Genomic DNA, 14,659 nt, shown 5'->3' with positions numbered 1-14,659 from the left:
CCTTCCTGTTTTTGCAATGATAAATGATGATGCATAAAGTGTTACGTACAAATGTTGAATGCTGATTAGGGGCGGCTCAACCCTTTACGAGAAAAGGCGGCCGCCTAAGACCCCAAAATTTGAGGGGCCTATTTTTGTTTAGTAATAATAAATTACAAATTTTAAGAAATATATTAAATACTATTTATAGAAAAAAGAAAAAATTTATATAAAAAAATAAAACGCAAGGCCTCCGTTTGATTTTTGCCTTAGGCTATAAATTTGCTTGAGCTGCCCCTGATGCTAATGACGTCATTCTATGCTTAATAAAAAAATAAAAAAAAAACTAAAAAGTTACTTACATTCGGCTGACAAAATATTTCATGTATGCTAAGACATACAATATGCTTAATTAGAATAGCGTTTGGTTATAAATTTTAGTAGTAGATTTTTTTAAAAAAAATTCTTTAAATATTTGTTTGATCATGAAAAATTAATCAAATTTTAAAAGCATAGTTCAAATTAGGGGCTTTTAATTTTAAAAGCATAGATCAAATTAATTTTTAATGGATAAAAAAATTGGGTGGATTCTTTTTAATGGATCAAAAAAAATTAAAAAGAAAATTATTTTTTTAAAAAAAAATGACGTGGCCCTCTAATAAGCTGCCACGTGGCAAGACTGTTTTTAAAAATCGGCTGTTAAAAAGTAATGGCATGGATGAGCCAGTTTTGTAACGGCGATGACATAATTGAGCCCAACTTTTAACGGATGACATAAATGAGTCATATCTGATAGTTCAGTGTCATATTTGAGTCTTTTCTCTATTTTATATTATTTTTATACTTTCAACCAAACCAACCCATATAGTTATATGTCAACTTTTTCACTCTAAAGCATATTTGACTATTTGTTATGGATATTTAGGCAGTCGAATAGAGTTCCCACCTTGTCTAATTGACATCCCTTTCTTGCAAAACTATATTGTGTAGATGGGTAAAAATAAAATCACTCATATTATGTTCTTCTTTCATATGTTTACTTAATTAGCTTGTTTAACATCATATGCAACATATATAAGTAGTAGTATATGCAAGTGAAACCTTAAATTTACCTTATATATATATATCAAAATATTTAACCCTTTTAGCTTAATTGTGTGTTTACTTTTCATATTTTAAACTCTCTATTCACCACAGAGTGTGGGAGAATAAGAATCATAGAAGAAGATTCCTTTCATATTTATATATAATGACATCTTCTAGTACTACTAATCAAAAAGTCTTTATTCTTCTTTGTATAAGTTTTATAAAACTAGTATTTGTCGATCCTTTCAATAATATTTTGGTTTTCCTGTATTTCAAGTCAAGGGGTAATTATCAGACTACGTCCATTCAAACATGTTTTGCCCCTGAAACAACAAAGTCAATCCTCATGACTTTGACTAGAAGAACAACACAATCTTGATAAGTATAAAAATATGTATATATAACCCTAGCTATCAAGAGTTACCACTTTATAGATATCATTAAGGAGAAAAAAGAAACACAAGAAAATCAACTAGAATTTATGATGGAAGTGGAAAAAATAAGCATCAGCAGCAGCATAGTCACAAATAATTACTGTAATAAGGGTATTGATGATGACGACGACGATGACGACGATGATGTTGTACTTCCAGGTTTTCGATTTCATCCAACTGATGAAGAGCTTGTAGGGTTTTATCTACGCAGGAAAGTTGAGAAAAAACCCATAGGCTTAGATATTATCAAGCAGATTGATATCTACAAATATGACCCTTGGGATCTGCCTAGTATGTTTACTTAACTTAATCCTTTTAAGTTATTTTTCTTTTGAAGGTCTTTTTTTTTACTTCTAGTTTATATGCATATATAACTTCGTCTAGCTAGTTTTCTTTCCTTTCTCTTCCACAATTACAAGTTTCCTTAATAAGGGTTTTCTTGATGGATGGAGATTTAAAAATGCAAGCATAGATGTTCGGGATGATAGGTGGAGTCAAGATTTTAACTAAGGAAATTTAATATTTGAAGAAAATCTAGCCGAAGGGGTTTCAACCCCTACTATAGATACATAAAAAAAAATAATTTTAATCATATATAAATGATATATTTTTCCGTTGAAGGAGGTTCGAATGAACCCCTAGCCAAAGGCTGACTTATCGGAATTAACTTATTTTCTAGAATTTAATTGTTTTTAAGAAAATCCTTTGTATTCCGACTGCCACGCCACAAAGCATCAGTGATGAAATTTTGTAGTAACACCAATTAAATAGTAGGCACAAATTTTTAAAGAAAAAGTTATAGGAAATTATTACAATTGTATAACAAACCCCCACCCCCCACCAAAAAAAATTAGAAAAAATCATTAATATGCTTCTGAAATCTGAATATTGTAAGATGATCAGAACGTGAGAAGAGATAGATTAATTTGTTTAGAATTATAGGTGACTTGCATGTGAAAATCTTCTATAGATTTTGAGTCGTTTATTTGGTTGTTAAACCATAGGAAGGACGTCTCTAGCTACCACGAATAAATGCATGCAAATACAGTAGAAAGTGCTAGTAAATATGCTCAATTTCGTGAACATAGCAATTTATTAGCTTCTATCGAGTTTAACTTCTATGCATCGTCGTTAGTGTACAAAATATTCTACACTATCAGTTAACTTGATTTGCTATTGCAGGTTACCCAATTATTTACATAAAAATTAAAACAGAAAAAGTTTGGTAACCTGCAATAACAAGTCAAGTTTACGTAGAATATTTTGTATACTGACGATGCACAATCTTAAATTTCATTCTAAAACACTCCTTTGTCAGTGCATCTGCCACTTGTTTCACCTCTCTCATGAAGCTATGCTGGATGGAGAGTTCCCCCAGCTGGTGGAGAAGATCCTTGCAATCAGATAATATGTTTGTATAAGAAGATTGGCACCATTATTACTTGATTATGTTTGTAAATTATTTTCAAGTGTAGATACATAATTACCCCTGATCTTGTCTGAGATTTGCAAAAAGACACCTAAACTTTAACTTCGAACTATTACCTCACGATTCTTCTTTATTTCGTTTCAAACACACCATTTTGACCCTCTGCGTGTATACACGCGCCACAAGCGCGTGAAATGGCTTGAATTTGACTTTTTTGACCAATTAAAAGTTGTCACGTGTAAAATAATTTAATATATAATTTATATTTTTCTTTAAGTAATATTTATTTATTTTTTTTAAATTATCCCTACCCCCTCTCCGCCCCCCCAACCCACCCACTCTTTCTTCTTCAACTCAATTCACCATTAAAGCTTCCATTGAAGCTTTTTAAAAAAAAATAAAAATCATTCATTAAAGCTCCATTTTACAACTAAATCATATCATTTAACTACCTACTATTTCTTCTTCAACACAATATCTTCTTCAACACTATTAAAGCTCTTCAACACAATGTCACCATTAAAGCTCCTCCATTGAAGTTTTTTTTTTTTAAATCATATCATTAAAGCTCAATTTTTCAGTTAAATCATATCATTTAACTATTTTTAAAACTCAATTCAATCATAAACTCTCAATTCAATCATAAAACTATTTTTTGAATTGATTTGAAAAAAAAAAATGGGCGGAGAGGGGAGATGGTGACGGAGGGGGGGGGGGGGGGGGGGGCGGGGGGGGGGAGTTGCTGGATGGGGTGGGGTGGGGGAAGAGGGGGTGGGGTGTCAAATTAAATAAAAAGTAAAATTTTATTAAAAAATAAAAAAATATATAAATTAAATGTATCTATCACATGGTAGCACCTGATTGGCGCGTGTATTTCACTCTCCTTGTTGTGACTGAGATTCAGCGAAAAATGGTGTGTTTGCAATGAAATAAAAAAGAATCGTAGGGTAATAGGTCGAATTCAAAGTTTAAGTGTCTTTTTGAAAATCTCAGCCAATATCAATGGGGTAATTATGCATTTACTCTATTTTTAACCAATAAATGACAATTTTTTTCGAAGCCATATAAATTAGTTAAAGGGTGATCAATTGAATATCATTCACTAAAATATTATAGGTGTATATAGAAAATTATATTATTGCATATATAAAGATCAAAAATTATTTTTTGTACATATCTAGGACTAAAAATGTTAAAGTAATCTTGAATAACCCTTAACAAAAGTCCTAATAATTTCACCACCGTTGTTGGTGACATCTTGTTAATCTGGGATGTATCATGTTGCAATGTTTAGATTATTTCTTCTAAAAGTTTGAAATGTATCTTAGGATAGCATAACACATTTTAATTACTTGATTGAGAAGGCCTACGACAAAGTTTTGAGATAAGCTGCCTGGAGGTTAGAAGTATATTGGTGGCTTATATTAGGGCGATAAACGATATGTATGATGGAGCTAAAACGCATATTAGAAGGGAAGGAGGAGACTCATGTTTATGGATGAACTGACATGATGCATCCAAGATGAAGTATTTTGGTGTATGTTATTTGCAAATGACATAGTACTGACTTAGTTAATAATAGGTTGGAGGTGTGGAGACAAACTCTGAAAGCTAAAGGATTTAGGTTAAGCAGGACCAAACCAGAGTATTTTGAGGGCAAATTCAGTGAGAAGTTGCATAAGGCAGGCGTGGAAGTACGGCTGTAATACAAGCTATCACCAAGAGCAACACTTTAATTCAAATATCTTGGCTCTATTATCCAGGGTAGTGAGGACAGCGACGATGATATCACATATCGTATTGGTGCGACTTGGATGAAGTTGAGGCTTGCCTCCGAAATTTTGTGTAACAAAAAGTATCACCGAAACTTAAAGGCAAGGTTTATAGAGTGGTGGTTATTAAGCTGACATTGTTGTATGGGGCAGAGCGTTGGCCGGTAAAAAACTACCATGTTCAGAAGATAGATGTTGCTGAGATGAGAATGTTAAGGGGATGTATGCGCATATACTAGGTGTGATAGGATCAGGAATAAGGTTATTCGAGATAAGGTGGGAGTGGCCTTCATGGTAGACAAGGTGAGGGAATTAAGCTAGATTGAGGTGGTTTGGATATGTGAAAAGGTGAGGTGCAGACACCGCAGCAAGAAGAGTATGAGAGGATGGCTATAGTATATATGAGGAGTAGAGGTATGTCGAAGAAGCATCAGGAGGAGGTACTTAGACAAAAGACGGTGCATCTTCAAGTTACCGTGGACATGACCTTAGATAGGAGGATGTAGGGAGCGCATATTATTTAGGTGGAAGGTTAGTCGGATAGGAGTGTTGTCTTGCTTTGAGAATTTAGGCTTGTTGGTATTTGTCGTGTACTAAGTCATAGTATGGTAGTTTATTAGGATTTAGTCGTAGATGTTGAGGTGGAGCTGATCCCTGCTCGTGATATCTATTATATAATAATGTTTAATGTGTTTTTATTATCTCACTATTTAGTGGTTGATTATTGTTTCTTTCGGGTAGACTTTAATTTGCACTATTCCCTTGCTAGTTGCTATATTTTCTTCATTGTTTCCTTCTACTTTGTATTTGAATTTGCTACACTTGATGAGCCAAGAGTCTTTCATACATTTTATCCTCCCGGGACCTCACTTGTGGAATTTCACCGACCGGTATATTGTTGTTGTTGATAAATATTATATAATATAATTATGTCTCTACTCGTCCTCACTGACTGCAAGAGTACGTATTACTAGATTATTGATACTTATATAATTAGCTCCATTATATATGTTCTCTTTTTATTGATGTGAACATACAATTTGATGTTTGATCGATCAGAGGGTAGTAACAATAATGGAGACAAGGAATGGTACTTCTATTGCAAAAGAGGCAGAAAATACAAGAACAGTATAAGACCTAATAGAGTGACTGCTGGTTCTGGATTTTGGAAGGCTACTGGTATTGATAAACCTATTTACAGCTCTAATGATGGCAAATGCATTGGGCTCAAGAAATCATTGGTGTATTACAAAGGCACTGCTGGAAAAGGCACAAAAACTGACTGGCAAATGCATGAATTTCGTCTTCCTTCACAAAATGATGCTCATACATCCACCAAACACCTTCATGCTGATACCATCCCTCAAGAAGCTGTAAGAATCATATTCAATATTCCCTACCTTCTACGTTTCGTTTTCATGCGAGCGAACTTGCATGCATGCTTTGATTTGAGACGAAGTTTTAAAGAAAAAAAAAAAAAGTTGAATTTTGAAATTTGTGCTGTTAATTAAGCATGACATCTATGACTATCTATGTTGCTTGGACTCTCCCAATATGTTGTAACATCTGTCTCGAATCCTTCAAAAATGTATTACTTTTAGAGGACCGATATATGCACCCATCGAAATTAATCTCAGAGAGTTCAAGCTACATAAATGGTTATAAAGGCATTCCATTAAGGATAAAAATAAATTATAAATAAATATTCTTTCATTTACATAAATAAATTAGCAAGAAAATAATGTCATGTATAACCATGCATTCCAAACGTATTTGTTGAATGACTTCTTGCAATAGAATTTATACCACAATAATATGCTACAATTTTTTTTTTATTTTTGGTCGTTGCCAAAAGTAGCCTTCTTGTAGTACACGTAAAAATGGAATAGAGAAAATAATTGTGATATTATGAGCCTAAAACAAACATTTGAGTAATAATACTATATATTTGGCCTTATTTATAAATTATAAATGAAACCTAACCCTTCAAATGCCAAGATGGGAACATAAAGCTTTTTATCAATCTATTTTATTTTCTTGCTGTTTGTGATTTAGATTCGAATTTGCATTTTGCCACTATATTAGTAGATGTTAAAAGATAGCGTCGCATTTAATTTATTTAATCAAGTACGAAGTGGCCTTTCTTTCTAAGTTATTCGCCACATATATTTCTTATTAAACTATGTGACCATGTTAGATAACTATTTTGTTGAAGCTATTACAAATGAGACAATTTATTTACTTGTATATCTCCTCGACCGCCTCATTTAAAAATTTAAATTATAGGAGAGAATATACTTAATTATTCACATAATTATCTCTTCTTCTTCTTTTTCAATAATGCAGGAAACATGGACTCTTTGTCGTATCTTGAAACGAAATGCTTCATATAGGAAACCAATACAAGATTGGAAAGAAGTAGCCAGAAGACAGCAAAATGACCCAGTGGTGAATATGGATGCTTTAAGCTCCAAAATATGCAGCAATAACAATAAGGATTCTCCTTCAAATAATAATTCCCAGATTTACATCAGTTTTAGCACTACTCCTGTTGTTAAGCAACAACCGTTGATCGATTATGGTTATATAAAACCAAATAACCAGGAGTTTGTAGGGCAACAAAGTAATGAAAGTGCTCTATCTACTGCTGCTGCATCGTCGAATTCAACTAGTCCTGTGGACTTCAATGAGTGGTTAGAGCATGGCAATTGGAATGAACTTACATCTATTATCGAGCTAAACTGCGATCCATTGTTTTAGTTTTGTACCATATGTGGGTATAAGTGGGCATTGTAATGTATCATATACGAGTTTTGGTGGATTTAACTTGTATACACCAACCGTTGTATGTAGAAGGTTATTTGCTTCATTTTTTGGGTTACTAGTATTCACACTTGTATAGGAGGTTAGCGTTGAACGTCTGGAACAGTGTCAAGGGATAGGCTTGTTTCTGTCTCAGTACTCTCGACTAAAACCTGAATTACTTGTAAAGACCGGAAAATCGTTTCTTATGTTGCAAGTATATATAGAAGACCTTGCAATTCCACATAAACAAGTGAGGAGATATGAATCACATGACACCAGGTTAAACACAAAACAAATATTCTAAAGTGATTAGTCTGTTTAAATTACTTGTCAGACAAAGCAACACCAGTAATCAGTGTCGGTACACAAAACAACACTAGGGGAAGGGAAGGTCCTCTGGAACTTTAACATCAATATGGTTGCTGAATGAAGATACAAGACGACAACTTACACATCTGCAATTTTAACAGGCTTTCTCCAGCAATCATAATCACCAATGGCCAATAACAATCTTTTCCCACGAGATGGACAGTTGAAATTTGGCACCACGTTTCTAATCCAAGCACGCTTTCTTAGTAGTAGTACTACTACTTATCTAGAACTCTTTGATTTCTTTTTAGATTGCTTGCTGAGACCTGCAATAAATTCCTCAGCATCAATCTTGTCAGTTGATTTTTGCTTCCTGAACTCCTTCACCTTTTTCTGCAGCAAGACCAATACGAATGCATCGTATCATTAGCAATCCAAGAATCAAAGTCAGACACAAAAGACAGTAGATTTTATACGTCTATGAAAGGCATCATGGAAATACCCTCAATGGCGATGCCATGACAGTGACATCATCTATATCCATGTTGGACACATCTTGTTATGTGTTTTTGGTTCCTGCAGAAGTGCAACAAAACAAGGTTCAATAGGAAATGCACATATGGATTGCAAAACAAATATGCCCTGATGATATTATGTGAATACAAACCTCAGGTAAACAAAAGCTTGTTCCAATTTTTTTCTTTGTTTTCAGCAACCTTCTCAGCCTGTTTTACTTGCTTCTCTTCCCTCTGCTTTGCCAACTTCTTCTCGTCACTTAAGAAGGATTCACCACTTTCCAGTAGTTGATCAATCTACAACCAAAAAAGTTATATATGTTGGATTAAATAAACAGAGGATATATCTTAATAGATCCTTGTAGTGGCAAGAGACAATGGACATTTAAGGACAAAAATAAATAACACAAAATCCAGTGAACACCAGACAGATAATAGCAAGGAAAGCAGTTGCAGGATTCAACAAAATACTAATTAAAGCACCAGGCAGTACTGAGCGTCGTGCCGACGGTTTATTATGCTTAAAACTCCACCCATAAAATAGAGATATAGAAAAGAAAGAGCAAACAAAATAAATGGACAAAGATTGGGCTACTCTAGAGCCAAAATGACAACTCACCTTACTAGGTTGCTGAGGAGGTGGGAAAAGCGTATATGGTTTCTTTCTTTGGTCTCAACTTTCTTTTGTTTAACTTTCTTCCTAAATGGACAAAGACGAACAAAATGATATTCAAGCTTCAAAATTGGCACAGCAGATCAAAAAATTAATCTGACTCAACACCATATGAAAAGATGCCTTACTTCTTAAAACGCGGAAGAAATCTGTCCCGCCAGTTTTCATTAGCCAAAGCTGGGATTCTTGGCGAGCTCTCTCTTCGGCATGAGGATCTATGGTCGAAGAGATACGTCAGCAATAGTGAATTATCAGATATTTTACAAGAACATAATAAATAGTTGAAGACCCCATGATATTCATTTTTAATTATCATGCACTTGTTCATTAACCTTGATATGATGTAGTGGATGCATCTTGTTCAGTACGCAGTCCTCTACAATCCTCCTTACTTGCTTTAGACCTTTAAAGGAACTCATAGCAACAACTGTGTTTCCCTAAATTTTAGGCCAGAATATTTACATCGTGTACTTTAAGATTCAATAAAATGGGTAGTCTGGTGCACTAAAACTGTTGCTATACGCGGAGTCCGAAGAAAGGGCCGAACCACAAAGATTTATTGTACGTAACCTTACCTTGCATTTCTGCAAGAGGCTGTTTCCACGGCTTGAACCCGTGACCTTCAGTCATATGACAACAACTTTACAAGTTGCTCCAACGTTCCCCTTCTACTTTAAGATTCAATGATAAGACAAAAACTTTAACAAGAAAGAGGAAAAGAAAAAACCAAGTTTTAATTATGGACCTGGGCGATTACCTACTTATAATTACCTTCAACCTCCAGTCGATAATAAATATCCAAGTTCGATGTCTATGACTAATAGTCCATAATTTGAATACAATTCTAAACAAGGGAAATAGTTAAAAGAGTGAAAAAGGCAGTTACTCATATGTCCCAAATCTATAGTCCCTTTCTGACTCCAACTTAATTAAAAGAAAAGTCATAACTGTAACTATTGCTACTTATTGGAGAATCATGTAGCCCTGTGGTGACTAGAATGAACTTTGGGATAACACGGAGAAAAAAATTGTACTAAAACGGTATAATGTGCACTTTAACTTGATCTCGATCGGCTATCATTTATGTCCTCCAGCACTTAAACTATCGTAAAGTTGAACAAGTAGACGCGTGAGATTTACCACGCATTAGTTTAAGTGCTGGAAGACATAAATGCCAGCTGAGCCCAAATTAGAAGGCACGATTCTGTACCAAGGAAGAGAGTTGAAAAGGTAGAGACGTCAAGCAAGCCACCCACTCTGGATCAAATTTCTCAATCTTCCAATGGTCAAAATGTTTGACGTGTTTTCCCTTGTACTTCCGCTTCCGATTCAACTCTACATCAACACTTACGCTCTCCTCTTCTGCCATTTTCAGTTAGTAGAACTTTCCTACTATTCCACAAATTATTAGTCCCTAAAGTGACATTGCAATCCATTAGTTAAATCAAAAGAGAAGCAAATGCACAAACTTCATTAATTTGCATTAATTAACAACAGTTTTACCTAGCTAAATTAGAAACAAACACTGTTTGAGCAGCAGATTAATATGATTTCAATTTCAACGAGTGGAACCAAAGTATCAAAACCCTTCAGCCATGGTTTTTAATAACTACTGAATTTCCAAAAATACCCTCAGCTGGTTTTCTTAAATAAATTTTCAAAATTATTTTCTTTTAAGGATTTTCAAAAATAAAAAATACTATTTTCAAAGCGTTGAGGTTGGGAGTTAGGGTCAAGATCTAGAGTCAGAGTCGAAGTTAGCGGTTGAGTCTTGACTCGGAGTGGGGCTGGAATGGAGTTCAGAGTTGGATCTCAAATTGTGAATTTGGTTCCAAGTGAGGGGTAGTGACTGAGATTGGGATCAAGAGTTAAAAGTCAAGATCAATAGTTGAGGTCGAAGTTGAGAGTCGGGTCTCCGATCCGGGCTAGGCCTCGGGTCAGAGTAAGAAAAGCATTTATGTTCCAACAAAATAATTTTTAGGAAAATATTTTCCTTCATTTCAAACGCACTCATAATCTTTATAATTGTTATAGCGGTTACATGTGCGAGGCACTTGATATAGACACTAAGTACTCGTTTGATAGGTGGATTATTTTAATAAATCATGAATTAAATGGTGGATTATGTAATACATTATTTGGTAATAATTTTGGAGCAATGCATAATTAATACATGAATTAGTTATACACCCTACATGATATTATAGAGTGTATAACTGATACATCCAATTAGGTGGGATTAGTAATCCATGGATTACAATCCATTGATAAATACGTGTAAAGACAAAAATGTCCTCAAAATTCTTTAGTTTTTTTTTTTCTGAATCTTTTTTAACTTATTCAATGTGTTCTTTTCAATTTATCAAGATAATAATATCCCTCCAAATAATTTTAATCATAGAAAAAAAATACTTCATTAACTTAAAAGATACTTATTGGTCAAAATTCGAAAATAAATTGCATACAAGCTTTAATTTTGTAAATAGGATATTCATAAATAAAAATAACTTTTCTAATTAGCTTTAACACTCTACGGAATACAGATTTATGTTAATAATGATTCTATTGTCTATTTAAAAGTTACACGTATCCCTTCAACTTAAGAACACCACAAAATTGGAACAACAAGCAAATGATGTACGAATAAAGAAAATATAACCAAAAAATAATAATTTTTGCAAGTGAATGATTAAATCTTAAAATTCTAAAGTAAACAATTAGTTATATTGTTATTTTTTTTTTAAAGGAATAATAAAGTTTTGCAAAGAAAATACACAAAGTTATAATATATTTTATTAAATACACAATATTTTTTTAAAATATAACAATACATATTGTTTTCAATACATCAAATCAAACACTGCACAAAAAATAATCTAAGTATTACTAATTCCTACACTACTAACCCAACATTACTAATACAACTAATCCAGTATTATTTTATACACTCTATCAAATGACCCCTAATTATTTTATGAAAATGAATTGGATGGTATAACGGTCAGGGTGGGTCATGGATGAGGTGGTGTAGGGTGGGGTAGTGCGAGGGGTCGGGGTGGCAGTGAGGGAGATAGGTAGTGGTAGATTAGTGGGGGTGGGGGTTATTAGGGTAAAGAGGAGACAATGCCACTTGCTTTTTCTTATTTCTTTAAGAAATAATATTTTTAAATTTTTCAACGAGTTTGATTTTAAATTTGCGGGATTAAATATTTATTTTTGAATGAACAAAAAAAATTAAAATTAAAAAGTTCTTCTAATTATACAGGTCTCACATTTAGCTAGCATTTGGTCATCGGAATTCAAATATTTTTTACAGATTAGTTTTGGGTGAAGTTTCGTTATATGTTTGGTCATAATTTGTAGGAGACATATTTTACCTTTTTAAAGAAAAAACATAAAATACGAGTTTTTCTCATAGGTTTTAAAAACCATTTCGAATATCCACAAGTTTGTATTGTTATTTTATAATAAACATATTATGTGGTAACTATATTTCTTGATTAAAAAAAAAAATCATAGATTATAAGCTCCAACCGCTACTAACTCGACAAGAATGAAACAATTGGAACAATTATAACTCAGAGGACTAATTAGTGGAGTTTGTGGGTAGATTTTTAAATTTGAAAAGTAACCAATTTTTTTTAGTTTTTGGAAACTAGGATTTGTTGCCAAAATTCTTTGATAAAACATGACAAATTATGTGATCAAATAATTTTTGCTAGTTGTTTTGTCAAAAAGTACTTACACTTTTTATATGCCCAAATAGGTCCTTAAACCGGACTATACACTCACTCATCCTCTCATTTTTTTTCAAATTTCTATTTAAATGAAGTTTGGAAACAAATAGCATAAATAGGAATTAAAGGTTGGGATTTAATTGTCTAAAATAAAGTCATGATTAAAATAGCAAATATTTTCTTTATTTAATCTCGATATTAGTACTGTATAAAAGTATGAAGAAGCAGACAACACTTCATCAACATGCCTGTTTCTCAGCTATTTCAATCATGATTTTACTATATCATTCCTAATTAATTATTATAATCCATTTATATATTAAAAAAATAATGATATTTAATAAAAATAAATAGACATTTATAACATGTCTGATTCAGCTGCTTCAACTGTGATTTTATTATATCACTCCTAATTAAATATTATAAGCCATCTACGTATTAAAAAATTAATAATATTTAATAGAAAAATAAAATAGATATTTAAGACATGACTGCTTCAGATGCTTCAACAACAATAATTTTACTATATCACCACTAATTAATTATTATAAACCATCTGAATATTAAAAAATTAATAATATTTAATGAAAAATAAAATACACATAAACTGATAAATTAACTTTTGATGCTTTAAATTAACTTGACGTCTTATATGAGGTCCACTTAATTATTTTTCATAAGTATTTTTTATAGTAATTTTGCTATATCACTTCTAATTAGTTAATATAAGTCATTTAAGACATGTTTGTTTCGCTGGTTCAATCGTGATTTCATTATATCACCCATAGTTAATTATTATGATCATCTAAACACCGTGCTACTTAAATTGAAATAGAAGAAAAAACATTATAAATCACAATAATTAGAAACTTTAATTATTTTAAAAATATAATTGACTGTCACAAAATTTTGAACAAGGAAAATAATATATATTATTTAAAATTTACATAAAAAGTATTATAAATTACAATAATTAACAACTTAAAATATCTAAAATAATTAATCTGCAGTATATTCAAAAAATTATAAAAATACAATAATTAACAATAATTAGCAACTCAAAATATTTAAAAAATATAAAATATTTCGTTGATTCTTGAAATTATATCAATGTCATTTAAATTGAAGTAGAAAAAAATTATTATAAATCACAATAATTAAAAATTTAAATAATTTTAAAAATCTAATTGATTATCAATGTCACAAAAGTTTGAACAAGAAAATTATTTAAAAATTACATAATTTTTTTTTATAAATTTCAATAGTTAACAATTTAAAATATTTAAAAATATAATAAATTATTCAAATTATATTATTATGACATAAACTAAAATTCAAAAATAATTCGTACGGATTTTCAATATCTAGTATTATTCTTACGAGCAAAAATAGCAGCGTGCTAAAATTGCATACGTAGGTTAAAAGGAAAATGGACCAATAGGAAAAGTTTAAAAGTATTATTCTCATTTAAGTATTTCAAATACAAACAAATTATATATTGCGGTCAACCTACTTGATAGGACTATCTCCATTCTTCCCATTTTTTTTTTTCTAAATAAAATTATCACTATAATAATCATTTCAATTATGCCATTTGAGAATTACTTTAATCATTGTTAATGAGTTAAATTCTCCACACGTCAACACAATTTAAAATATATTAACAAAAAGTTTATATACTCACTCCATTTATTTCTATTTATCACTATTAATATTCTAGTTAAATTTTTAGTTTGACTTATCACATTTGATATATCAAGAAACGATAATTTTTTTTCGATTTTACTTAACATTAACTATTTATTTTCAAAATTATTTTCAAAATATATTATTCTATTCATCAATTAATAGGAATAATATAGTAAAATAGTTATATTGATAGTATTTTTTAATAGATATGTCATGTCAAAAATAACAAGT

General features: G+C 31.6%; 1 protein-coding gene and 1 pseudogene across 1 annotated transcript; one reads left to right on the top strand and one right to left on the bottom strand.

Annotated features, from left to right (window-relative positions):
- The first annotated feature begins 1,325 nt into the window (after positions 1-1,325).
- Positions 1,326-7,722, top strand: LOC107861114 (transcription factor JUNGBRUNNEN 1). The gene is made up of 3 exons (XM_016706497.2): positions 1,326-1,790; positions 5,760-6,073; positions 7,047-7,722. The coding sequence occupies exons 1-3, from the start codon at positions 1,547-1,549 to the stop codon at positions 7,458-7,460; spliced, it is 972 nt and encodes a 323-aa protein (XP_016561983.2). The 5' UTR covers positions 1,326-1,546; the 3' UTR covers positions 7,461-7,722.
- Positions 7,723-7,957: 235 nt separating this feature from the next.
- On the bottom strand, positions 7,958-10,559 carry LOC107858006 (annotated as a pseudogene).
- Between the last annotated feature and the right edge of the window lie 4,100 nt (positions 10,560-14,659).

This window comes from Capsicum annuum, chromosome 2 (assembly GCF_002878395.1).
Source record: "Capsicum annuum cultivar UCD-10X-F1 chromosome 2, UCD10Xv1.1, whole genome shotgun sequence".
Taxonomy (NCBI): domain Eukaryota; kingdom Viridiplantae; phylum Streptophyta; class Magnoliopsida; order Solanales; family Solanaceae; genus Capsicum; species Capsicum annuum.
The sequence above is the reverse complement of the archived record's forward strand: the minus strand, read 5'-3'. Positions and strand labels throughout refer to the sequence as shown.

Excerpts from the sequence above, each read along its gene's own strand:
- LOC107861114 (XM_016706497.2), top strand. The coding sequence starts at position 1,547 with ATGATGGAAGTGGAAAAAATAAGCATCAGCAGCAGCATAGTCACAAAT. Across the intron at positions 1,791-5,759 it reads TGACCCTTGGGATCTGCCTA|AGGGTAGTAACAATAATGGA; the intron begins GTATGTTTACTT and ends TTGATCGATCAG. Across the intron at positions 6,074-7,046 it reads ATACCATCCCTCAAGAAGCT|GAAACATGGACTCTTTGTCG; the intron begins GTAAGAATCATA and ends TCAATAATGCAG.